Source organism: Micromesistius poutassou (genome assembly GCF_964030765.1).
Source record: "Micromesistius poutassou genome assembly, contig: SCAFFOLD_131, whole genome shotgun sequence".
In the NCBI taxonomy this organism is placed as follows: Eukaryota; Metazoa; Chordata; class Actinopteri; order Gadiformes; family Gadidae; genus Micromesistius; species Micromesistius poutassou.
In genome coordinates this window covers 66,238-93,618 of record NW_028177305.1, presented here as the reverse complement: position 1 = coordinate 93,618, position 27,381 = coordinate 66,238, and the positions used below count along the sequence as shown (strand labels likewise).

Genomic DNA, 27,381 nt, shown 5'->3' with positions numbered 1-27,381 from the left:
GAGAATGATGATGGGCTGAACACACGAGAACATTCAGTTGATCCACTGAGTTGTTTATTAAAATTATGCTTCATTCACAAATACAACAGAAAAATAGTCCCTTACATGTACACAATAAAGACAAGGACTGAAACAATAGAAGCAGGAGACTTTACTAATCATAAAGAGGTGTGCACGTATCTTTAATAACTGAACATGTTCTGCTGCTGTTTGGTTCCCAACAGAACACCAGGAATCAATACTCAGTTTAAAGTATTTTACAACATAGACCTCCTGGTTATTATGAATGAAATATAAAATCTGCTTTAAATCAGGTTCCTTGTTAGGACACAAATAATGATATCAGAGTCCTTAAGAACAAAACTGTTCATGCCTGAAAATGTACAAAATTTGTAGCATAAAAAACATGTGATTTACATTCAATAGGTATTTAATATACATTTCAAATAAAAAATTAATTAATTAATTAAATTAATTAATTAAATTAATTAATAAATCTTAATAAAACCTGCTCAGGTAAGCCTATGGAAGATCTTAAAAGTCTCTTCCTTTCATGGTTTATCAGGATCAACTTTTCAGAAGCCCCACATGCCCCGTGTGTGTGTGTGTGTGTGTGTCTGTCTGTCTGTGCTTGTCTGTGTGTGTTGGTTTGTCTGTGTGTGTGCTTGTGTGTGTGTGTGTGTGTGCATGTGTTTGTGTGTGTTTGTCTGTGTGTGTGTGTGTGTGTGTCTGTGTGTGTGCGCGCATGTGTGTGTGTGTGTGTGTGCTCGCATGTGTGTGTGTGTGTGTGCGTGCGTGCGTGTCCGTCCGTCCGTCTGTCTGTTTTTTATCTACAGCCGACACAGAGACACTGATCCCCTTCCCCCTACACCAAACCTAAACCCAGGGAGGAGGTCCTCCTGGGTGAAGGAGGTCCTGAAGGTGTGGATGTGTGTCAGTGTGTCTGAGGACCCTCCTCCACCTGGGGACACTCTGTAGAAGGACAGAGTGCCAGCAGGCCGGTCCAGATACACTCCTACTCTGGTAGAGCCAGCGGGGGGGAGACGTATGACTGTCTGTCTACAGTTGTACCGGGCAGAGTAACGACTATCACGACAATCAAGACTCCAGGACTTGTTGTTCCCTCCAAGTGCGCTGTCATAACCCCGTCCTCTCCTTGTGATTCCTCTGTATGTCACTCCTATATGAACATCTCCTTCCCACTCTACCTCCCAGTAACAGCGGCCAGTCAGAGCCTCTCTACACAACACCTGGAGGGAGGAGTCAAATCTCTCTGGGTGATCCGGATACGACTGGTCCTCTCCAACCTCTGTCACCTTTCTGTTGTCCTCAGACAGAGAGAGGAGTCTGCCGGCTGTGTTTGGGTCCAGTGTGAGTTCACAGGCATCTGACGGAGAACAAGACATGATTATCTGCTCAACCATTCTTCATCATCATCATCATCATCATCATCATCATCACTAGTACTGCTCTCCTGCATTCTTCTTCTTTTTATTCTCTTTCAGACTCTTTTTTGGATCGCTCTCTCCTCTTCAAACATTAATATAGAAAGACAAAAAATATATCCTGTGATAGGTACTATAGTGGAATCATGTGCTGTCGATTTTCTAAGCAATAGTACACATTGTGTTTAAGATAATTAAAGTTAAATTTTGAAAATGAGAAATCCCAATGAAAACATTGAAACCAAGACTAATGTATAAAGTGCATTTACTCTCACAATATGTACACTACATAAACATAATATACATCAAAATGTTTGGTATGATGAGCTTATTACTCACATGTGAACAGTGCTTTAAGTGGGCCGGTACGGAGTACCGGCACTTCTCAATTTTAGCCTCTGGCGTACCGGGACTTTTTACGGCGTACCGGGACTTCCCATGGGCTCACAGTACGCTGTCCTTTTCTATTTCTCTCTTTGCGGTTCACACTCCTATGGCTATAACTACATTTCCCAGTGTGCACTGGTACGCACCGCACTCCCCCCTCGCGAGAACAAAGACGGGTTTCTATGGTGAGAGCAAGTCTCGCGAGTCGAGTTTGCTGGTCGGAAAGGACGTGACGTAAAATCTCATGGACGGCGGCGCTGAATGCAAACAACAACGCTAGTCATTTGCCGGCTGAGTCAGATGGTGTAGCGAACCTCGTTATGTTGGCGTGGCTCCAAAAAGGCCAAAAGAGAACCCGGACTGGTGACGGCGAGGATGACACAGGAGGACAGACAGGCGTTAATTTTGCAAGTGAAGAGCAGCCAGTTAGCAGTGACGTTAGCGCTTCTGCTAACACAGAGGGGGCTTCTGACTCACCTGTTGCTAGTGATGTCAACAATAACCCCACAAGACAAGAATGGCCAGACTGCTGGTCACAGGACCAAATAATGTATTTTTGCTCACAGAATGAGTGGCTTATAAGTAAAGACAAAAAGCTTGGATGCAAGGTATGTAGTAAAGTTAACTCTCTTGCTACCCAAACACAACAGGGACTGAGGTTGTCACATGAATGGAGTGGATGTTTAATCTCTACATTTGGAGCTGACAAGGCAAAACAACTGACATCTTTGCGTAAGAAGATTAAAGAACACAGAATCTAAGTCACACATAAAAGCAGCAGAGATAGAAAAAATCTCATCACGCAATGAGATACAAAAACACATTCAAGATATGCACAAGACTGAGTATGATACCAGTTGCAGAGTGTTCCGAACAGCGTACAAAATTGCTAAGCATGGACGTCCTTTTACGGATATGCCAGTTGATGTGAGATTGCAGGAGCTGAATGGAGTCAACATGGGTCGTGTTCTTCACTCAAATAACACATGTGCTGATATCATCGATCATATTTCAACAGAGATGAAGAAAAAAGTAGCAGATGACATAGTCAAGAACAGCCGAAAATTGTGTGTGTTGATTGATGAATCCACCACAATCAATGGAAAGTCTGTGTTGGTGGTGTGTTTGCGGTCAGCTATTGCCAACGCAGAGCCAGACACAATATTTTTTGACCTGCTGGAGTTGGATGGGACCACAGCAAATGACATAACAGAGACACTCCTAGCATGTCTTCATAAAAATGGCTTTGATGACCACTTCTTGAATGAGTGTTTTGTGGCATTTGGATGTGATGGAGCTTCAGTAATGCTGGGCAGAAGAGCCGGAGTTGCTACACAACTTCACACCAGATTTCCACACCTGTATGTGTGGCACTGCTCAAATCATCGCCTGGAATTGGCAGTTGGTGATGTTGTCAAGGAGGTCAGTGGACTTAACCATTTTAAGATTTTTTTTGACAAGCTCTACACTCTCTATCACGCCTCACCCAAAAACAAAAGAGAACTGTGTCATTGTGCACAGAGTGTTGGACAACATCTCCTTACAATTGGACGAGTTCTATCAGTAAGATGGGTTGCTTCAAGTGAGAGGACTGTGAAAGCTGTATGGGAAAGCTACAGAGCTCTTCAGACCCATTTTTCCAGTGCTGCCAGTGATGTTACAAGGGATTCAACAGAGAGAGCGAAATACAAGGGACTCAATGATGTTTTCACCTCAAAGTCCTTTGTTTTCAATCTTGGTGTGATGTACGATGCCCTCACAGAACTCAGTGATCTGTCAAGGTTGCTCCAAAAGAGAGACATGACGCTGCCTGAAGCAGACAAGCTTCTGGCTCGACAGGTTCGAGTTTTTGAGTCAATGGTTTCCTTACCAGGCCCATACACAAAAAGTGTTCTTCAAGCTCAAACAGAGGGGTCCTTCAAGAATGTAGCCCTGCATGAAAATCAGAGAATTGTGAAGATCAACGCAGGACAGTTCTTCCGCAGCATGGCTGAAAATATTAAATGCAGGATGTCTTCCTCTCATGTCAGCACACAAAAGAGCTCCTCCCACAAAGATGACAGTCAACTGACAACAGACATAAAGGTTCTACAGCCAGACGCTTGGTCGGAGGGAGAACTAAACGTCCTATATGGTGAAGAAGAGGTGCTCCGGTTGTGTGACAGGTTGAAAGTGGAAAAGAGAAGAAGTATTCAAGGATTTAGGGAGTACAAGGAGCTGAGGGGAACCAAGACCCCCGAAGCGCTTGAGCCTCTCCTCAAAGCGGTCAACACCATTGCTGTGTCGACGAGCGAGTGTGAGCGAGCCTTCAGCTGCATGAATAACATTCTAACTGATAAAAGAAACTCCCTGGCTGTCAACAGACTTTCACACTTGATCTTCCTGAAATCTAATGGCCCACCATTAGATCAATTCAGCCCTCAAAGTTATGTGATGTCATGGCTGGCAAAGGGGAGACGCAGCGCAAATGACAGGGAATGTGAAGCTCCAAGCCGTTTAAGGAAAGATGACCCCAAGACCTGCTGGAGCCTTTTTTGAGTAAGTTGAAATATAATCACAATTGTCTTATATACTTATAGTCCACTTCTTTTGACACATCTATACAATATAATGCCGTCCAGAACAGCAACATTGTCATGAATTCTGCTTCAAAAAAGCTCATTAATTTCTAACCATTGTTGTCTGGAAAAAATAATATATATTGTCATGACAGAAACACATGAGTATGTCATGTAATTGATTTACTTGCCAAATGCATAGCTTCTCTAATTTTCTCCATCTCTTCTCCATGTCCATCTTTGATGTGTGTGTCCACAGGCAGGGTATGTTCAGTACCAGACCAGTTGCCTTGAATGTCAACCTCCTTTGCAGGATTTGTTTGTGTAAGTATATGAAGAAGTTATTCATCAATCATATCAGTGTTGTTGGTCCTCCTAAATCTGTGAATTTGTTCATAGTCACACTGCAATTAAATTTAGGTCTAAAATAATAGACAGTTATTGTCTGCTTATTAATTATGATAGAAACAAACACAGGAGTATGTCATTAATTGATTTTCTCCATCTCTTCTCCATGTCCATGATCTTTGATGTGTGTCCACAGGCAGGGTATGTTCAGTACCAGACCAGTTGCCTTGAATGTCAACCTCCTTAGCAGGATTTGTTTGCATTTGTGTAAGTATATGAAGAAGTTATTCATCAATCATATCAGTGTTGTTGGTCCTCCTAAATCTGTGAATTTGCTCATAGTCACACTGCAATTAAATTTAGGTCTAAAATAATAGACAGTTATTGTCTGCTTATTAATTATGATAGAAACAAACACAGGAGTATGTCATTTAATTGATTTACTTGCAACTGCATAGCTTCTCTAATTTTCTCCATCTTTGATGTGTGTGTCCACAGCCAGGGTATGTTCAGTACCAGACCAGTTGCCTTGAATGTCAACCTCCTTTGTGGGATTTGTTTGCATTTGTGTAAGTATATGAATATCTTATTCATCAATCATATCAGTGTTGTTGGTCCTCCTAAATCTGTGAATTTGTTCATAGTCACACTGCAATTAAATTTAGGTCTAAAATAATATACAGTTATTGTCTGCTTATTAATTATGATAGAAACAAACACAGGAGTATGTCATTTAATTGATTTTCTCCATCTCTTCTCCATGTCCATGATCTTTGATGTGTGTCCACAGGCAGGGTATGTTCAGTACCAGACCAGTTGCCTTGAATGTCAACCTCCTTAGCAGGATTTGTTTGCATTTGTGTAAGTATATGAAGAAGTTATTCATCAATCATATCAGTGTTGTTGGTCCTCCTAAATCTGTGAATTTGCTCATAGTCACACTGCAATTAAATTTAGGTCTAAAATAATAGACAGTTATTGTCTGCTTATTAGTTATGATAGAAACAAACACATGAGTATGTCATTTAATTGATTTACTTGCAACTGCATAGCTTCTCTAATTTTCTCCATCTTTAATGTGTGTGTCCACAGCCAGGGTATGTTCAGTACCAGACCAGTTGCCTTGAATGTCAACCTCCTTTGTGGGATTTGTTTGCATTTGTGTAAGTATATGAAGATCTTATTCATCAATCATATCAGTGTTGTTGGTCCTCCTAAATCTGTGAATTTGCTCATAGTCACACTGCAATCAAATTTAGGTAACTGCATAGCTTCTCTAATTTTCTCCATGTCTGTTCTCCATCTCTTCTCCATGTCTGTCTTTGATGTGTGTGTCCACAGGAAATGGTAGGTGCCAGTTAGTTACCTTGTGCATCAGCCTGTATGCTACTTGAGGACTGCTCCCCTGAAAACCTCCCTTGGGCCACATGCAAGTGAACAAATATAATTTGTCTGGAAAGTTGAAAGTTCAATAAAATAATTTTCTTTTTAAAAATCAGCATCATGTTTTAGTATTTGAATATATCACTTAATGATCTGCCGGAACCGACCGCCCACTGCCCACCGCCCACCGCCCAATTTACCTGGCAACAGTTGTATAAGGGGAGTACCGGCACTTATTTCTTTCCACTTAAAGCACTGCATGTGAATATCTAAGCAATATATTGTAATACCTTCCAAGATATGAAACTTTTGGATTTCCAATTTCTACACACACATTACACTCAACCTTCAAAGGGAGTACAGGCTGGAGATGAACTGATGAACCATAGAACTGGTTATTGTATGTATGTATGTATGTATGTATGTATGTATGTATGTATGTATGTATGTATATGTATGTATGTACATGAAGTAAACAGACACTTACACTTGTTTAGAGCTGGTTTCAGCCTCCGCACTCCGCCGTGCTCCACACTGGGGGGAACAAAGTGAGAGCAGCATGTTGAAACATTCACCTTCATCATCTGCTGTCTCATCACTCTCTACACAACATGAGTGACAGCTGCCTTTTCAAACCGCTTCATCTAGCAGCGGCTTGAACCCTTGTAGGAGACTTTGTCCCTGAGTGGTGAGCTGTCCTCTCCATACCTGAGAGTGTCCAGTGTACAGCATGGATCCTCCAGTCCAGCAGAGAGCAGCGCAGCTCCAGAGTCTCCTGGGTGATTGTAGCTCAGGTCCAGCTCTCTCAGATGGGAGGGGTTGGAGCTCAGAGCTGAGGCCAGAGAAGCACAGCCTTCCTGTGTGACCAGGCAGCCAGACAACCTACACACACACACACACACACACACACACACACACACACACACACACACGCACACACACACACACACACACACACCATTTATTCTATCTAGCAGTTTGTACCAAAGTAAACACATTTAGAAAGTGTATTCATTCCATATGGAGGACAAGTAAAAGCTTTATTGATACTTTGGACTTGAAACAGGATCTTGGACTTGAAACAAATGATTTTTTCTCAATAGCTACTGTAGTGACTTGTTCTTAAATAAAACAACAAAACGAACCTAAGCCACTGAGGGGCTGCTGACTGGAACTTAGTAATTGACGCGTCCGTCGTCTTCCGGGTCCAATGAATCCAACACGTTTTTGCTTTGCAATCATCAACATTTATTCAGCCTTGCGCTCTTGACATGATACGCGCCCTTAACGTACTGTGCATACGAATAACAAAAGGCTCACATATTTGCCACAACACAAACCAAAGTCGACAAAAGACGACGACGGTGACGGTCGAAAAACTGTGTGCTCTTCCCGTCAACAGCACACCTGCTGAGTGATTACCTGTGCCTGTATTTCACACTTCCTGCACACACAGTACAGAGCGCCACCTACTGTGGACTGCAGGCAATAAACAAAAAATAAACAAAACACAAATAACCCCAAAATGGCTCTAACACGCCGGCCCCTAATTGTAAACGGCGGCTGACATTACAATTACCTTCAAAATTAAATTAAAGAGCCATTACACCAAAAAATACATAGAAATTGTATCAAACAATACCCAATATTTGTAGTACCAACACCAAATACTTTGTACCAACAATACCCAATATTTGTACTAGCAATACCCAATATTTGTACTAATGACCTGGGTTCATTCAGAGGTCACCATAAAGTCAACACTAACAACTTGCAGCTTCTTGTAATAGACATAGCTTTGTGACAGGTCTTTCCAAGATGTTTGAACTCAGGAGCATGCAGTTCCTTTCTCCTTTGTCTCAACTGCAGAAGGATCCTCTTCCATTTGAGAAACCACGCAACTGCCACCTTAAGTTTCCTCCAATCTGAGAAGTATGACAGGAGCTGGTCTGTAGCATCAAGAGAGTCCTGGGTGATGATTGCGTTTACTGTGGCATCCCTTTTGACCTCTACATCATCAACTGAAATTGTGGCCGCTGTGATGTCTGTAGGTCAATCCTTTTCTGGGTCAAAGAGAAACCTTGGTCCTTCAATCCAGTTACCACCATTCAGCAGGTCTCCAACCTTCATACCTCTAGAGGCGTAATCAGCAGGGTTGTCTTTGGTATTGATGTACCTCCACTGAGAGACATGAGTTGCATCTCTGATGGTCGACACCCGATTCGCCACAAATGTGTGGAAACGTCTGTCCTCATTTTTTATGTACTTGAGCACTGAAGTACTGTCCGTCCAGAAAGTTGACTGATCCAATGGCAGCTCCAATTCTGCTCTCAACATCTGATCAACTCGAACAGCTAGGACAGCAGCTGTAAGCTCAAGACGGGGAATAGTTATGTTTCAGGGGGGTGACTCTCGCCTTTCCCAACAAGAAGGAGACATGGACCTCACTCTTGCTGTTTTCGATCCTGAGGTAGGTGACAGTACCAAATCCACCTTCACTGGCGTCTGAAAAGTTATGTAGCTGCGCTTGAATGGGCTGTCCAAAGTGCCTGGGCTTGATGCATCTCTCAACTTTGAATGAAGACAACCCTTTCAGATCCTCCAGCCATCCTGTCCACTGATGGCTAATATCTGCAGGTATGTTGTCGTCCCACCCACAACGTCTCCGACAGAGCTCTTGCAGAATAACCTTTGCTGGCAGTGTCACTGGTGCAAGGAACCCCAGGGGATCATAAACTGAACAGATTATGGACAACAATCCTCTTCTACTCTGTGGTTGCTCCTTCACCATCATTTTGAACTTGAATGTATCCGACTCCACGCACCACTGTAGTCCAAGGGCTCTCTCAACTGGAAGCTCGTCTCTATCCAGATCCAGCTCTTTCCAGTCTTTAGCTCTGTGCTCCTCTTCAATGTTTTGCAGCACTGTCCGGCTGTTACTGATCCACTTTGTCAAAGTGAAACCTCCCTTTAGGCAGAGGTCATTGAGAGCTTTAACCATCACAACCGACTCCTCTTCTGAGGGCAGGCTCTTTAAACAGTCATCAACGTAAAAATTTTGCTTGACTGTTTTCACCACTTCTGATGAAAAGTGAGCTTGATTGTCCTCTGCTGTCTTCCTAAGTGCGTAACTGGCACAACTTGGAGATGAGACGGCTCCAAACAAATGAACTGACATCCGATACTCCACAATCCCTGTGCTCACGTTACCATCAGGCCACCACAAGAAGCGAAGGAAGTCTTTGTCCTCTTCGGCCACTTTAACCTGGTAGAACATAGACTGAATGTCTCCCATGAACGCTACTGGCTCCTGCCTGAATCTGACGAGGACTCCTAGCAGCGAACTGGTCAGGTTCGGGCCTTGAAGAAGCTGGCTGTTGAGTGAGGCTCCTTTAAACTCAGCTGAACAATCAAACACAACACGCAAAGTACCTTTTTTGGGATGACGCACACCATGATGGGGAATATACCAAACCTTTCCATTTTCTCCATCCAATTGATGTTGAGGCACTTTCTCTGCATAGCCTTTCTGTATAACATCAGTGAAGAAGTTGGTGTACTCCTGGTGAAACAGTTCATCCTTTCTGAACTTCCCCTTTAATCCCAGCAGCCTTTGCTTGACCATTGAAAGATTATTTGGAAGTGTGAGCTGTTCTTTCCGGAAGGGCATTTTCATGCTGTAATGGCCGTCCTGAAGCTGTGCTGATTCATCCATAATCTTTAAGAATCTGATGTCTTCTCTTGACATTCCTTTTTCCTCTGTACTTCTTTCATTGAAGTCATGATTGTACTGGTTGTTCAACATCTCCTCCAGCTTACACACAGAAATCCTATTGACAGCAGCCACTGAGAATCTTGTTTTAGGTTTACTGTTCTCTCCGTCACGAAGGGGACCATTAACAACCCAACCAAGTACAGTTCTCACTGCATACGGGCCATTTTCTTGGCTGTTGACAACTTCCCAGGGTTCCAATACCTTAGGGACGTTGGTACCAATCAACATGTCAACATTGGCATCTATGCAGGGGATCCGGACGTCAGAGAGGTAAGGCCACTTTGCCAACTCTTCCTGTGTGACAATGTTGTTAGTGGTCACAGGAATTTTTCTTTGTGTGAGGACTTCTGGAAGACTGTAAAAGTGGTTACTGTCAAGGCCAGCCACCTCCAAACCATTCAGAGCATGAGCGAAGACAACCTTTTCTTGCCCCATGGTGCGTAAAAGGAAATTAGTTCTTCTACCATCAATGTTCAACTTTTGCATCAGGTGCTCTGAACAGAACGTAGCGGTACTGCCGGGGTCCAGAAATGCATAGGTTTGTATTATTTTGTCTCCCTTGATGGATTTAACCTGGATTGGCAGAATGGACAAAATGCTATCCTCCTTTCCGGCCCCTGTATGACCACACGTTTCTGAAGAGGGTGCTTTAACATATCCCTTTTCTTTAGAGTGTTCATTTTCTGTGTTGGTTCTTGGCCTTTCAGAAATATGAAGCGCAGTAGGATGATTCCGCCCACACTCTTTGCAGGTCAGGCGCCTGTCACAATCCTTGCTCATGTGTCCACTACACAGGCAGCCAAAACACATCCTTTTTTCCTTTAGAAAGGTAATTTTGTCCCTATGCTTCTTTCTTTTCAGCTTTGGACATTCCTCCAATGTGTGCGACTGGAAGCAACAGACACATGCTTTCTCAGACCTTTCCATTGAGTCCTGCCTCTGTGGGTTTGAGCATGAACCTTTGGCTGTATCAACAACAGTAGTGGCAAAGCTGTTACCTCTGACTCTGCTGAACTTGGGCTGAGACTTGAACTTGTTTACACCCATTAATGTAGGTAAACCACTTGTCGTGTCCTGGATATCCCCAAAGAGTGGATCAGAGATGATCTTAACTTGACGTTCGAGGAATGAAACAAGATCTTTAAAGCAAGCTCTGCGATTGTGCCTCTCCAAGATTTCATGTGCCTTTGTCCTCCATTTCTCTCTGTATTTAAATGACAGCTTTGTCATGATTGCTCTCATGTTGGTTGGCATGTCTAGTTCTTGCATATAGTGAAGCTCCTCCATCACGTTGCAACAACCACGCAAAAACAGAGAAAAGGCCTGAAGTGATTTCACATCCTCTGATTTCACTGTAGGCCAAGCCAGAGCCTTCTCTATATAAGCTGCAGCAATGCTGTATTCATTTCCAAAGTGTTCATGTAGAAGTTCTTTAGCCAGTTGATAGCCTCTGTCCGGAATCATGTGCTGACAGCTCCTCACCAATTCTCTGGGTTGACCCTTTGTAAACTGTTCCAAAAAATAAAGACAGTCAGCTTTGTTAGCCTTTGATTCCACTCCATGCTCAAAAGCTCTGATGAAGTTTCTGTACTGGAGAGGATCACCGTCGAATACGGGAATGTCTCGAGATGGTAAAGACAGTAAGCGTTGTTGTTGAACAAGAGCTGCTGTTATTTCATTCTGTTTATGCATAATGGTGCATAAATCTCCTTGCATTTGTGCAGAATGTAGATGCGGTTGTTCAACTGATGCAGGCTGCTCATTATTTACTGGCAAATAAAGAGTTTGATGTTGTGTGGCTCCATATTGTGTTGTTCCATATGGTTCTGTTGTTTTCCTGTGTGTGTCCTTTATTGATTCAAGGAGGTGCTGTTGCCCTTTTTCCACAGTGTGTGTGTTCTGTGCACTTGAGTCCTTATGACATACTGGGAAATTGGTTTGTGGCATTGCACTCCATGTCCAGGGTTCATATGACTTTGCTGCTGGGTTGAGTCCATTGGAAGTTGTTTTTTGTTCTTTTGACTTTTGTAGATATGAATTCATTCCATTGGATGCTTGAGATTTGCGTGAACACTCTGAAGCAGTTTGCAGCACTGCTAATTTAGCTGTGGATGCAGCAATTTCAGCATCAAGCTCAAGCTGCTCTCTTTGTCTCCTTAGTTCTGCTTCTTGCTTCTCCAGAGCATGTTTTCCCTTTAACGCTGCAGATCGAGCAAGAAGGGCAGCCTTTTCTGCCTCAACTTTAATGCGAGCAGATGTTGTTGTTTGACCACTTTTATTGCTGCTTTTACCACTGCATACGCTTTTTTGGTGAGAACGTTTGCTGGCAACATTTGATATACTATCATCAGGATGAACATCATCAACCACATCACCACCATTTTCATTATTTCTCAACCATTGTTTAACATCATCAATGAAACCATTTTCAACCAACATTTTTGCAGCAAACCATGTATTTTGTTTCCCACTTTCTTCAGCGGACATTAAAGGCACCAAAGAATCATGAGCGTTTTTTGCTTCTTCACACAACACAAGAATTTTTTGCAGTGCACCTTTTACTTCTGCAACACTGATTTCATGCATATACTCTTCAGTTACCTTTCTTAGATTTTTTACCTTGTTTAGTTTATCTTTTCTTACATTTTGTAACCTTTCACATTTTTCAACAAACGCCTTGTGTGTCAATATAACAGTTCTTTTACCTCTACCCAAGTGTGTTTCAATTGCATTTCCCACTTCACTGAAGGCAGTGGCAGCGGTCTTTTCCGCGACCAGATTATCAGATTTACCGTCCATAATGTTCTCTTTTTGTTACAATGTTCCACAATGAAATCCAATATGCACTCGATGAGAAACGTTTTTGTTCTTATGACGCGATCATCATTGTCATTTTAGCGACCAATGCATTGGGATTACGCTCGCAAGGTAGTGTGCACACTTTTATTTTATTTTATTTTATTATGGCCATGAAGCTGTAGCGTTACTGCTCATACCTGCATGCAAGCGGTGGGCGCCGTGAGATGGTCCGGTGGTACCACTACCTCGTTGGATGAATCAGCTGGTGATTGGTGTCACTCCGTGAAGCACGGCTGATGTCGATCTCCTCCCTGCGGCTCGGCAGAGCTGGAACACCCGTGGCTCGCTCCCGCATTGGCACCGGCTCCGGCGACGGCTGCAGCGTTGCTCCGGTGTTGAGTCTGCCTCCGTGCGGTGGCCTCCAGTGGCTCCGAGGCTGTGGCTGACTCCGCCGACGGCTGCAGCGTTGCTCCGGCTGGCTGGCTGGCTGACTGGCTGGCTGACTCCGGCTGGCTCCAGCGTTGCTCCGGTGTCGCTCTTCCTCCGTGCGGTTGCCTTTACGCGACTTACTAAGACTAATTGAAGCGAAGTTTTTCGACTAAATGTAGTGACTTGTTCTTAAATAAAACAACAAAACGAACCTAAGCCACTGAGGGGCTGCTGACTGGAACTTAGTAATTGACGCGTCCGTCGTCTTCCGGGTCCAATGAATCCAACACGTTTTTGCTTTGCAATCATCAACATTTATTCAGCCTTGCGCTCTTGACATGATACGCGCCCTTAACGTACTGTGCATACGAATAACAAAAGGCTCACATATTTGCCACAACACAAACCAAAGTCGACAAAAGACGACGACGGTGACGGTCGAAAAACTGTGTGCTCTTCCCGTCAACAGCACACCTGCTGAGTGATTACCTGTGCCTGTATTTCACACTTCCTGCACACACAGTACAGAGCGCCACCTACTGTGGACTGCAGGCAATAAACAAAAAATAAACAAAACACAAATAACCCCAAAATGGCTCTAACAGCTACAACTTATTGAGATATTGTTTGGTTAGAGTCAGGAGAAGTCTGCTGTGTTTGGTACACTAAGACTGTTTATCCACAGGTTCTAACATTGTGTAGAACCAGGGAGTGTTTTGTCAGCAGAGAAAAGAGCAACAGAAATGCATCGCACATGAGCAGCACTTACTGGAGTCTAGAATAACCAGTTTGAAGAAGAGGCTGATAACTGACCTGAGAGTTTCCAGTGTACAGTGTGGACTCCCCAGTCCAGCAGAGAGCAGCTTCACTCCTGAATCCTGCAGATCATTGGTACTCAGGTCCAGCACTCTCAGACTAGAGGAGTTGGAGCTGAGAACTGAGGCCAGAGCATCACAGCATCTCTCTGACAGATGACAGCCATTCAGCCTTCACACACAATAAACAGAACATGTGTTTAAAATACAAGAATAACAAGAAACTGTGTTTAAAAATAACTCATTTACTTTTAAAATTATGAAAGAATTGTGTTGAAACCTTTATTAGAGGTGTTTTATTAATTTAACAAAAATATATTAGTCAATTCGATCCTTATGTTATTGTATATTGGGTGTAAAATGTATGGTATTTAATAGTTGTTTTGTAGGGTTTGAAAAGCAATTTGTATATTTATGACATTTATTGGAGTATATTGTGTATTTTTTATTCCAATATTTTGTTTTATTCAAAGACAGCATTTGTGGGTGCAGGGTGTCAGTTGTGTGCTGCTTCACTTTACGTGTGTGCTCAATGAATCGTTTCTGCCTCACAGACTTTTTTGTTGCTCTCACGAACAAAGAACTGCTGAGTGCGAGTGCAGTTAAAGTGTTTACAATAATGATTTGTGCGCACGGATGTGTTCGTTGTTCATCCGCGCAAAGTCATGTTTGCTTGCGCCTTTTGTCAGTGAAATGCCGCCATAAACGTTGCAGGCCTGTACGGGCTCAGTGTTGCAACACGATAGACTCTTCGCCCTTAACGCGTGCAAGAAAAAGTCCTGGTACCGTTATAGGGAGTGGAGAAGACTAAGGTTACCATCCAAAACATCCCGACACAAACAGAAACACGAATAAAACCATCCCCATATACACTCTCTCCTGTACTCCTTTAACCGCCAAACAACTAAGAAGTAAATGTTTAAACATCATTCAGCTGGGCGATCTCCACAGAGAATAAAGTACTCTCCTCCTTTGTCTCTTCCCTATCTCTCCTTTTCCTGCTCACTCGTGACCTCTCACCCTTCCCCAGAAGACCCTGAAGTCTCTATATCAACCCATCCTATTGGTTCAACCCAAATAGTGTCCATATAACCAAATGTACTGAACAAGGTTACAAACGTTTTATAATAGTGAGTTATCTCTTCAGCCTGGTTTAACAATATGACAATATTTTTCCAGAACCAATTCATATTTGTGATTAAATGTTTTGTAATTTGAATAATGAATACATTTTGTGTGACAATTGCAAGTTTCAAATATTTATTTTTATATTTTCACAGAGACCCTCCAAAATGTTGCTGTTGAGGCTTTGAGGGGGTCTTAAGTGTCCAACTAGAGGTCCCCTGTATTTCACCCTTATCTTAACTAACCGTCCCGTACACGGGAGACACTATCTTTATATTTTGTGTTCATGTTTGTTTTTATAATTAAAAATTTGCAAGCATATGGATCTATGACTATATCCACCTAAACAACAAGATGTAGCATTTCTATGATACCAAAGTTATGAATGAGTTATCAGCTGAGTAATATAACTGTTCTCTGATATGGAACTTGTAGTGTATTGACCTGAGAGTTTCCAGTGTACAGTGTGGACTCCCCAGTCCAGCAGAGAGCAGCTTCACTCCTGAATCCTGCAGATCATTGGTGCTCAGGTCCAGCTCTCTCAGACTAGAGGAGTTGGAGCTGAGAACTGAGGCCAGAGCTTCACAGCATCTCTCTGACAGATGACAGCCATTCAGCCTTCACACACAATAAACAGAACATGTAGGAACTGTGATTAAATGTTATCCGAATTGTAACCAGTCTCTTTACATATATGAAAAAAATGAAATAATAAGAATAACCTGGAACATTAAATATTAAGATATGGATGTCACATAGATGTTAAATTATCAAACTAAAGTTATCATTATACTTCACTTAACAATACAGTTTTATGAATAGGCAGCAGTGTTGTAGGACTCGAGTCCGACTCATCAGCTAAATTAGAGACTTGTGACTTGACTTGGACTGGAGCACTGAATGACTGGAACTCGGACTCGTGCATTCGGACTCACAAATTAAGACGAGGACTCAACTTTTTTTTGTCATTAGGTTATAATTGTATAATGTCACTAGGCTATAATTTGGTATATGATTTTAATATCTTGTGCAAGGGAATGTTACTGCTTCATGTCATACATTGCACGTAACGTTACATCATGTTCACGTACAAACTAACATTAACTTTACGGCGCCAAAGTGCCTGGAGACAATGCCCTGAAGATTGTCCATTTTGCTTTTAACTGCTTTGATAGTTGGCTAGTGCAGTGGTCCCCAACCACCCGGCTGCGGAGCCAAGATCTGAATCTTAATCGGCTTAAGAGTGAGATCTTAGATTATGGGAGGTGATCCACAAAAGCCTATATGGTTGGAACTATGGGATGTCGGAGCAGAGGGTTTGTTTTTTAAATCTATCTCCAGAACGGTTCAAGCGGTGACTCCTCGTCGCTGGAGTGGTGGACTATAAGTAGACGAATAGTATTCACTTTAGCCTTACGGCATATTTATTCAACGTTCAGAAGAGCATACAGAATACACGACTGGCTGCCGCTTAGTCAGTCATTCAATAACAACGCTCACCCTGACTAGACGCACCAGTCTGGTAGAGCAGTGACATCATGACGTTACTGTATACCATGTAACACATTGTCAACAGGACAATACTGGTAGCCTAATACCACAGTACATGGAGTAAGGGCGCAATCACATATTAACCTATTTTCAAATAATTTGGGGGATAAGGGGGGGCCAACTTCAAACTGATTTGCTACCTTTGATACAATCGCTAAAAGTGTTCCATTCCCTACATTTGCTGGTGGAAAACCATCCAGCGCTAAAATAAGCACACAACATGTGTGCTTACTTTAGTGCTGGACTCAGACTCGACGTGGATCAATAGGAACTCGACTCGGACTTGACTCGTATGAGCAGTGGACTCGACTCGGACTTGACTTGGATTGGATTTTTTTTAATGACTTGGACTTGAACACTGGAGACCTGAACCAAACTTGGACTCGGGGCATAGTGACTCGACTACAACACTGATAGGCAGTTATTCAACTTTTTTTACTGTCTGACTACATGATAATCAGAATAAGAATGTTATACAACATACACATTATACCATCATTAACAAACTAAAAATATAATGTATACCTAAACTGTCATGGCAACACAAATATAAATACTGTACGTTGAGTTATTCTTATGAAAATAATATATTTATGACCTTACCTTTCTGGATGTAAATCTGCTAAACGTCTTCTGATATTTAACCTTGTGGTGTAACTTTTTGACCATTGATTAAAACTGACCTGAGAGTTTCCAGTGTACAGTGTGGACTCCCCAGTCCAGCAGAGAGCAGCTTCACTCCTGAATCCTGCAGATCATTGGTACTCAGGTCCAGCTCTCTCAGACTAGAGAAGTTGGAGCTGAGAACTGAGGCCAGAGCTTCACAGCATATCTCTGACAGATGACAGCCATTCAGCCTTCACACATAATAAACACAACATGTTAGGAACTGCGATTAAATGTTATCAGAATTGTTTTTGTTTTATTCAAAGACATCATTTGTGGATACAGGGTGTCAGTTGTGTGCTGCTTCACTTTACATGTGCGCTCAATGAATCGTTTCTTTATAGACTTTATTGTTGCTCTCGGTACCAGAAAAAGTTCTGGTACCGTTATAGTGAGTGGAGAAGACTGAGGTTACCATCCAAAACATCCCAGACACAAACAGAAACACAAATAAAACCATCCCCACATACACTCTCTTCCGTACTCCTTTAACCGTCAAACAACTAAGAAGTAAATGTTTAAACATCATTCAGCTGGGCGATCTCCACAGAGAATAAAGTACTCTCCTCCTTTGTCTCTTCCCTCTCTCTCCTTTTCCCGCTCACTCGTGACCTCTCACCCTTCCCCAGATGACCCTGAAGTCTCTATATCAACCCATCCTATTGGTTCAACCCAAATAGTGTCCATATAACCAAATGTACTGAACAAGGTTACAAACGTTTTAAAAAAGTGAGTTATCTCTTCAGCCTGGTTTAACAATATGACAATATTTTTCGGGAACAATTCATATTTGTGATTAGATGTTTTGTAATTTGAATAATGAATACTGGACGTATTAAGCTTTTAAAATACATTTTGTGTGACAATTGCAAGTTTCAAATATTTAGGTGCCAAGCACAAAGTGCGAGGCAACCTATTGTAATTGTTAGTTTTATTATTATTATTATTATTATTATTATCAGGTGCCAAGCACAAAGTGCAAGGCAACCTATTGTAATTGTTAGTTTTATTATTAGGTGCCAAGCACAAAGTGTGCGAAGGCAACTTATTGTGATTCTAGTTATTATTATTTATATTCCGCCACGTTTGCATTGCACATTCTACACCGATTGCACGCTTTTTATGAAACTTACTAGACGCATAGAGGTTGACCCAAGATTAGCACACAGCAAATATTACACTGATTGGCCCAAAGGTGGCGCTATACCAACTGCCCAAAAATGCAAATTTTGCACAAGCATAACTCGCAACCGGTTTGACCTACACTCATGAAACTTTGTCCATACATGCATATCCACATGCTGAACAAATATGCCTCAAGAACCTATGACTTCCGGGTGGTCCGATTTTCCGCCATTTAGAATTTAGTTTAAAACAGTAAATTGCCTAACGATCCCAGGTTTAAGAGATAAGATAAACTGAACATATTTTCAAATAGGGCGTGGCATCGAAATGGGCGTGGCCTGTCACTAAAATCGCCACAGTTCATAGACCCAATGTTTGATTTGAGTGGGACCGACACAGTGGCTATTGGGGTCCAAAGTTTCAACTGCTCGGTTAATATGAAGTTAATTGCCCAAACAACATGGCCGCCAGAGGCTAAAATCCATCGAAAATCGTCTAAAATTAACTTAACGCCAAAAGGCTGGATTAACTTAACCCAATCATCATCAAACTTAAATGTTAGGTTAGGGTTAGTTTTATGGACTGCGTCATGGTCTGGTTAGGGTTAGGTTTGATGGTTTATTGGTCGGTAGGGTTAGGTTTGATGGTTTATTGGTCGGTAGGGTTAGGGTTAGGTTTGATGGTTTATTGGTCAGTAGGGTTAGGTTTGCTGGTTTTGTGACTGTACGTTGAAGGGCGTGTTCGTGCCGGGGCGGTCGGCTCAGCGGGGCGGTCGGCTCAGGCTTGGCACCTTAAACGCTGCTCACAGTTTTAATTCTTATTCTTATTTTTAGGCCACTTCGACTGCATTTTTCCCCTCCTGAACATATACGAAAACTCTTTTTTTTTTGGTGCATTTGTGGGGACTGGTGAAAAATTTGATATTCTAGCCGTAAAATTCACATTCGCCCCAAGGTGGCGCTATACCAACTGTTCAAAAGTGCAAACTTAGAAAAGCCTATTGGACCCATGCCCCAAAACCCACCGGAAGTCGGCTATTTGCATTTAAAATTTTCACTCTCCGTGGAAATTTTAACTTTTTCGCCTTGTATTTCAACAAACTCCTCCTAGGGAAATTATCGGATCTGCTTCAAAAATTTTCTGTACTGTCAAAAAATGGTGCTCAACCAACGCTGTGTTATTTGTGACTGTACGTTGAAGGCTGTGTCCGTGGCGTGCCGTCAAAGTTGGCCATTTTGAATTCCGTGGTCTTATTTTCGCTTTTTTCGCCTTGTATTTGAACGAACTCCTCCTAGGGAATTTATCGGATCTGCTTCACAATTGGTGAATACAGTCAAAAAATGGGCCTCAAGCAATGCCGTGTTATTTGTGACTGTACGTTGAAGGGCGTGTCCGTGGCGTGCCGTCAAAGTTGGCCATTTTGAATGGAATTTTTTCACTTTTTCACCTTGTATTTCAGGGAATTTATCTCATCTGCTTCTACAGATTACATAAATTTGCGAAAAATTAAAATTAAAACTGCACGCAGTGATGAATGGGACCTCGCACCGGCTTGCGGCCGCGTCACGTGCCGGCGTAACATGTGTGCTGCCACGTGCGCACATGTCATGACGGCACGCAACGCGGCCGCAAGCCGGTGCGAGGTCCTGTTCATCACTGCGCACAGTTTTAATTATTTTTATATTTTCCCAGAGAACCTCCAAAATATTGCTGTTGAGGCTTTGAGGGGGTCTTTGAGACAGCCATTCAGCCTTTACACACAATAAACACATGTTAGGAACTGTGATTAAATGTTATCAGAATTTTCTTTACATATGTGAAAAAAATGAAATTATTAGAATAACATTAAATATTAAGACATGGATGTCACATAGATGTTAAATTATCAAGCAAAAGTTATGAATGAGTTATCAGCTGAGTAATATAACTGTTCTCTGATATGGAACTTGTAGTGTATTGACCTGAGAGTTTCCAGTGTACAGTGTGGACTCCCCAGTCCAGCAGAGAGCAGCTCCACTCCTGAATCCTGCAGATCATTGGTACTCAGGTCCAGCTCTCTCAGACTAGAGGAGTTGGAGCTGAGAACTGAGGCCAGAGCTTCACAGCATGTCTCTGACAGATCACAGCCATTCAGCCTTTACACACAATAAACAGAACATGTCAGAAACTGTGATTAAAATAACATGCATATTTAAGTTATTCCATAATGAAGAAATGTTATTAGTTTACAAAATTACTAAATAATTAGATGTATAAATGTTCATTATATATTCAATATAAAATGTTAAGTAGTTGAGTTTCTAACTGAATACTACTATTGTTCTGAATATTCTCTTATTTTAACTGTAATACATTATACAATAATAGTACACTTACAGAGATTATTTGTATATTATAACTTTTATATTCTACTAGTATGTTTATTATTTTGTGAGTAGAATAGTAATACATGTTGTTATAAACCTACAGAGATGTTTTGCATATTATTTTAACATTATATTTCAGTTTTATGTATATTGTGTTGCATGTATTTTAATTCATGTTACTAGTGAACCTACATAGATGTTTTGGAGGCTTTGACCACTGGCAGCAGCCTCAGAAGACCCTCCTCTGAAGCAGAGTATTTCTTCAGGTCAAACACGTCCAGCTCCTCTTCTGATGTCATTAGGATGAAGGCCAGAGCTGACAGTTGAGCAAGAGAGAGTGTTTTTTGGGGGACACTTCCTGATGTCAGGTACTGTTCGATCTCCTTCACTAGAGAACTGTCGTTCAGCTCATTCAGACAGTGGAACAAGTTGATGCTTCTCTCTGGAGAGAGATCTCCATCTATCTTCTTCTTGATGTAAGACACTGTTCCCTCATTGGTCAGTGAGCTAGTTCCTGTCTGTCCCAGCAGACCTTGTAGGACAATCTGATTGGTCTCCAGAGAGAGGCCCAGGAGGAAGCGGAGGAACAAGTCCAGGTGTCCGTTCTCACTCTGTAAGGCCTTGTCCACAGCACTCTGGTAGAGGAGGAGGAGTTTATCTTCCCCAGAGGTGGGTTGTTCTTCTGAGAGCAGATTGATACCAGTATCGATGAAGATCAGAAAGACATAAAGGGCAGCCAGAAACTCCTGGATGCTCAGATGGACAAAGCAGAACACCTTCTCCTGGTACAGCACACATTCCTCTTTAAAGATCTGGGTGAACACTCCTGAGTGCACTGAGGCTGCTCTGATATTGATGCCACACTCTGCCAGGTCTGCCTCATAGAAGATCAGGTTGCCTTTCTCCAGCTGGTTAAAAGCCAGTTTTCCCAGAGTAACAATGATCTCCCTGCTCTCTGAACTCCAGTGTGGATCTGTTTCAGCTCTCCTATGATACTTCCTGTCCCCCTGTATGGACTGAACCCTCAGGAAGTGGCTGTACATCTGAGTCACGGTCTTGGGCATCTCTTCTATCTGGGATTTTTTGAAGCAGTCCTCCAGAACTGTAGCAGTGATCCAACAGAAGACTGGGATGTGACACATGATGTGGAGGCTTCGCGATTTCTTGACGTGGGAGATGATTGTGTTGGCCAGCGTCTCCTCTTTGAATCTTTTCCTGAAGTACTCCTCTTTCTGTGGGTCGGTGAACCCTCTCACCTCTGTCACCATGTCAACGCACTCAGAAGGGATCTGATTGGCTGCCGCAGGGCGTGTGGTTATCCAGATGCGAGCAGAGGGAAGCAGGTCGCCCCTGATGAGGTTTGTCAGCAACACATCCACTGAGGTGGACTCTGTGACATCAGTACAGATTGGGTTGTTCTGGAAGTTCAGAGGAAGTCGACACTCATCCAGACCATCCAAGATGAAGACGACTTGGAACTGGTGGTATCTGCAGATTCCTGCTTCTTTGGTCTCAATAAAGAAGTCATGAAGAAGTTCCTCCAAGCTAAACTTCCCTTTCAGTAAATTTAGCTCTCTGAAAGTTAAGAGAAATGTGAAGTCTATGTTGTGGTTGGCTTTGCCTTCAGCCCAGTCCAGAGTGAACTTGTTTGTTAAGACGGTTTTACCAATGCCGGCCACTCCAGTTGTCATTATTGTTCTGATTGGTGGATCTTGTCCAGGTAAGGGTTTAAAGATGTCTTCACATTTGATTGGTGTTTCCTTCTTGGCTGGTTTCCTGGAAGCTGTTTCAATCAGTCTGACCTCATGTTCCTTGTTGACCTCTCCACAGCCTCTCTCTGTGATGAAGAGCTCTGTGTAAAAGTCATTCAGACCTGTTTGCTGTCCTGCTTTAGCGATTCCCTCAAACACATGCATGAGCTTCTTCTTCAAATGAGACTTGAATTTACGTTGGCACTCGACAGCAGCAGATCCTAAATGAGAAAACAACAGAAGACATCAGTCAGTGGATGGTGAAATCAGTGGAAACATGTCAATTACTTGTGGTTCGAGAAGCTTTTTGTTTGTTATTTCCACAGCAATATGATTGGTCTAATGATAATAATAATAATAATGATAGTGAATCAGTCTAAAGTGACTTGATATGCTGATATAACAAGATAGTGCTGCACAGGGATGGACTGGGACAAACATTTGGCCCGGGACTTTGGGATGGAGAGGCCTTTTATGAGACTGCGGGAATAGCGTGCGTAGAATTTTGCCACTGTGTAAAATAATAAAAACTAGTCCTTATCCGTGGATATGTGCATTGCAACTACATGTCAATGTTGGGATGTGCATGTGTTTAGAATTTTGTGAAGATCACTGGGAAATATTTTATAAGCAATCTTGTCCATGTACAAAATATTAGAAATTGCATGTGCCTAGAAAGGTAAACCAAGGCTGAAAATGTTCTAAATAGTGCAAGATACAATTATTTTAGTGGAATGAAAAAAAGTGGGAAAGAATTGTCATATCTAACAACATACAAAGATGTCACATTGTCTGCCCCTCACTGCTGGTTACTGCTTCACATAAATCACAAATCAAGCTTTTATTTAACCAATGTTTGCAATGACAATATAGAAAAATGGCTCTGTCAGTCTCTGGCCAGGTATATATTGAGGGGCTATGTGACATTTCAGAGTGATAGGTAAAGCCGTTTAGGAGAAAAATGAGGACACACACACACACACACACACACAGACAGACATTCCTTGATTGATATAGTTGGATTTATATAGTTAGAGAAAACAAACAGCTTGTCATCAAAATAATCTGGATGTACAGCTCGCTCTGCTTCCTCTCTGCTGGACCCTGAATCTGCCGGTGTAGAGCTACATCTGCATGAAAAATACTATAGTTCTACACGTTAAACGTTTATTATACGGTTGTGCTCACTGAGCAAACCCAGGTTTAAACTTTAATACTTTTAGCTGGGGGGGGGCGGAGAACTCTCATGGGGATTGGGCTTCACAGGGTTTGTTGGGGTTACCGGCGTTGCTGTGGTTACCGGTGTTGAAGTGTTCCAATGGTTTATTAGCGGTGGTATCTAATAAATCGCTGTCTAATCAATACTTCATTCACTGCCTCTTCCGTGGTCATTACAATATTATGAATAGACTGCGTCGGGTTCTCCGACATCTCTGGTACTTTTCCATAATTAGTTTAAGTCTTATTATATTGCCAAACATGCCCGCTAGCGCACCTGTCATAGCTATGCTGCTGTGTCCTGTTCCTGCCTTATCATTGGTCTCGCTGACAGGGGCGTCAACCTTGGCTTTTCCACGGAAAAGGTCGGTTAATTTAGCACATTTGGCTGTGTCTTGCTCTAACATTTTTTTTCTTTTCAACCTCAACTTCTGAGCGCCACCCAATTCTTTTTCCTCTCCACCACCTTTTTCTCCTTTTTGACATTTTACGTATTTCTGTGTAACTGAGATTAACTGGAAGTAAGTGACCGCCGTGTGTCAGACTGAGCCAATTAGAAATGACAGACCGCGGAGCAGTCCAAGTTTGGAGGGGCTGTTCGGCTGCTCACTTTGGCCGCTCGCTTTGCCCCCATACACTCTAAATTGACAGTAATACATCGGCCCCGTTTTACTGTCAGGCCAGAGCTCCGTTTCGCGCTGTAAGCAAATATCCAGCAGGCCAGCCCAAATCACGGCTTACTTAACTTGTTCTCTTTTTTTACATCTTCAATTGAAAAAAATATAATAATATAATATTATATTATATTATAAAACGGGGGGCCTAAATCAAGCAATCTGATTGGTTCCCAACCGTTGTATATTGAGCGTATACACACAGCTATGACGCCCGTTCAGTTTACAGAGTTCAGTATCACTCCGCGCCTAACTCTAACTGTTGTTTATGTATATATAAAAGCGATAGCGTAGTTCACTGAAGCCTAAAAAACATGTTGATTGCTGGAGAGGGTGGAAATGTTGTAAAGCAATAGGCACACGGTCGGCAATTTAGCCTTCTATCGAGTTCGAGTGAACTCGATAGAAGGCTAAATTGCCGGCGAACCAAGCTACCGTCTTTAGCCTAGCCTTCTCTCTGAAGGACGCTACAGTGTGTTGCATAGCAACCGCCGTACACTTTGCCGGCAGCCAGGAGGGACTACTTTTTTGTATTCGTTAAAAAAAATGCTTTTCCGACTTTCTATCTTTTTCAAAATTGAGGGTGTCTATGACTTTCATTTCGCCATATTTACATAACCGTTTTATAAAAGCAATAGATCACTTCAGTCAGTGATATACGGTCATTATACCACAGTGAAGGGGGTCGCCGCCCCTCCGCTGCGCGTCGGGACGGACAACGCCCCTTAACTGGTATAATGAGCGTATACCACAGCCTGTCGTGATCTATTGCTTAAATATAAAATAAAAAATAAATAAAAAATTACGGCCGGCCGACTCGGCCTGAAATCGTCCGGCCGTTCAGGAAATCTCCCGAACCTCCCGATGGCCAGTCCGCCCCTGGTGTTGCATCTCTTGAGTTATTCTGCCGTTGATTTGCAGTTTATTGTTTAACATTCTTTAACCTGATGGACCCACAATAACCGGATCAAACCATTGACCATAAGGCCCTACAATAACCCTACATATCTGGATCAAACCATTTAACCTGATAGTCCCACAATAACCCTACAATAACCCTACATGTTTGATCCTGATATGTAGGGTTATTGTAGGGTTATTGTGGGACTATCAGGATCAAACCATTTAACCTGATAGATCCACAATAACCCTACAATAACACTACATATCTGGATCAAACCATTTAACCTGATAGACCCACAATAACCCTACATATCTGGATCAAACCATTTAACCTGATAGACCCACAACAACCCTACATATCTGGATCAAACCATTTAACCTGAGGGGTATTCCATCAAAGTCGCTAACGAAAGCGGCAATTAGTTGGTTTAAGCCTGGTTAGAACTAGCGCCAACTTCCACTTGAGGCTAAAGCCGTTCCATCAACGCAGTTCAGCCGCGCCTTGCTTAGGTCAGTTCAAGCCAGGCTAATGTTATCCTGGATTACGCAAGTTCACAAGATATGTAACCAGCCCATAACCGTGAATGTCGAATCATGGATCAAATGTCCGAAAAGGACAGAGTGGGATCTTTACACGCATATAATAACTCAAAAAGGCAACACCGTAACCATTAATAGAAACAGGGAGGCTGCCTGGCACAAAAATCGGCGATCTGTTGAATGCATAAGTAGTATTAAGCGTAACATATTTTAATTTAATATTGACCATGGATTTAAAAGCAGGGAGTTAGTCTCGAGTTAACGTATCAGACTTGCACCCGGTCGTCCGGGGTTCTATCCCCACGCAGGTAATATAGGAAGGATTACTAGAGAAATCAAATAACTTTTCATGCCATTTATTTTCCATTCCTTTGAATATTCTTAATTAGGGAATTAATAAAATTAATAAAGGGAATTACAAAATGAAGCCAATGCCAAGAATACTACGCATTAGTCTGGACGCGAACTCGGGTCGCACGTATGACAGGGCAAGTGCTAGACCATTCACCCAGCCGCTGATTACTGATTACGCGATAATACATAGATTTGTGTAAAAATGTGTTGAAAAAATAGCCACAGTAATAATAGATAGCAATTCATTGAATTATTTCATTTGCATCATTTAATCTTAGACCCTTAGTGAAAATATACGCTGTTTGTACTTCATATATGTACATTTATGACAAAATTGTGAGGACTAGGTTTGGTGGAACCTTCTGATGGTACACTTGTTGCTGACAGATGGATTTCTCTGAAACACCGCTCAAGTTAGCCTGACAGTTAACCTGCTCCCGACCAGGTTAGTTTGGTCGGATAAATTGCCATGGTTACTTCTTGGAAATTCCCTTAAGTGACATTCATGGAACGCAAATCTAGCTGAAAGAAGCCCGGCTTTGCGTTTAGCTTGATGGTTATTTTGGTCGGATAAGTTGCCATGGTTACTTAAGCCACATAAATGCAACTCTAGCTGAAAGAAGCCAGGCTAAGCAAAATAAGCTTGGCTTTGCATTTAGCTTGGTTGATGGAATACCCCCCAGATACCCTTACCCTAACCCGAGGAAAGATATGTTGACATTGAAAAGATAGGGATGTAAAAAATCTCTATAATTTAGTGTGAGCAGAACAAATAAGAGTCTCTTCTGCACTTCAAAATAGTTATTCATTCTGTTTTCAAAATAAGAGTCTCTTACCTCCCCACAGTGTGTCAGCTGGTTCCTCCTGGTTCATCTGGCAGAGCTTTGTGCCTGCAGACTATTAGCAGATGGAGATGCTATTTAATGTTCATGTAGAGCTTAAGTAAAATATCTTGTTGGACATTTACACACCTTGATCAGCTCTGTTTGATGCTGTACAGACTGAGCCCTGGTAACCTTTGACCTCTGGTGGTGCCTGTGGAGAAAACACACACAGTAAACATAAACACACGTATACAAGAGGAGAGAGAGAGAGAATACTCTTCCTAACTTAGTAATGGTAGAGTCTGATAACAACCAACTGGTCTGTTGTCATGGTCTGTTTGAAAC

General features: G+C 42.2%; 2 protein-coding genes across 3 annotated transcripts in view; one reads left to right on the top strand and one right to left on the bottom strand.

Moving 5' to 3' along the window:
• Positions 1-27,381, top strand: part of LOC311376281 (E3 ubiquitin/ISG15 ligase TRIM25-like) — a 116,036-nt gene that overhangs the window by 34,280 nt on the left and 54,375 nt on the right. The gene's annotated exons all lie outside the window — the stretch shown is intronic.
• Positions 831-27,094, bottom strand: LOC311376280 (protein NLRC3-like; the record flags this gene model as incomplete). 2 transcript variants are annotated; one of them, XM_084491125.1, is made up of 7 exons in its annotated part: positions 27,049-27,094; positions 20,965-22,744; positions 17,299-17,472; positions 15,509-15,682; positions 6,830-7,003; positions 6,609-6,655; positions 831-1,387 (listed from the first exon to the last, which is right to left on the bottom strand). In XM_084491125.1, the coding sequence occupies exons 1-7, from the start codon at positions 27,083-27,085 to the stop codon at positions 831-833; spliced, it is 2,943 nt and encodes a 980-aa protein (XP_084347251.1). In that variant the 5' UTR covers positions 27,086-27,094. The 2 variants fall into 2 exon arrangements, with proteins under 2 accessions (XP_084347251.1, XP_084347250.1); XM_084491124.1 differs by lacking the exon at positions 27,049-27,094 and adding an exon at positions 20,368-20,541 and having other exon boundaries at positions 20,965-22,703.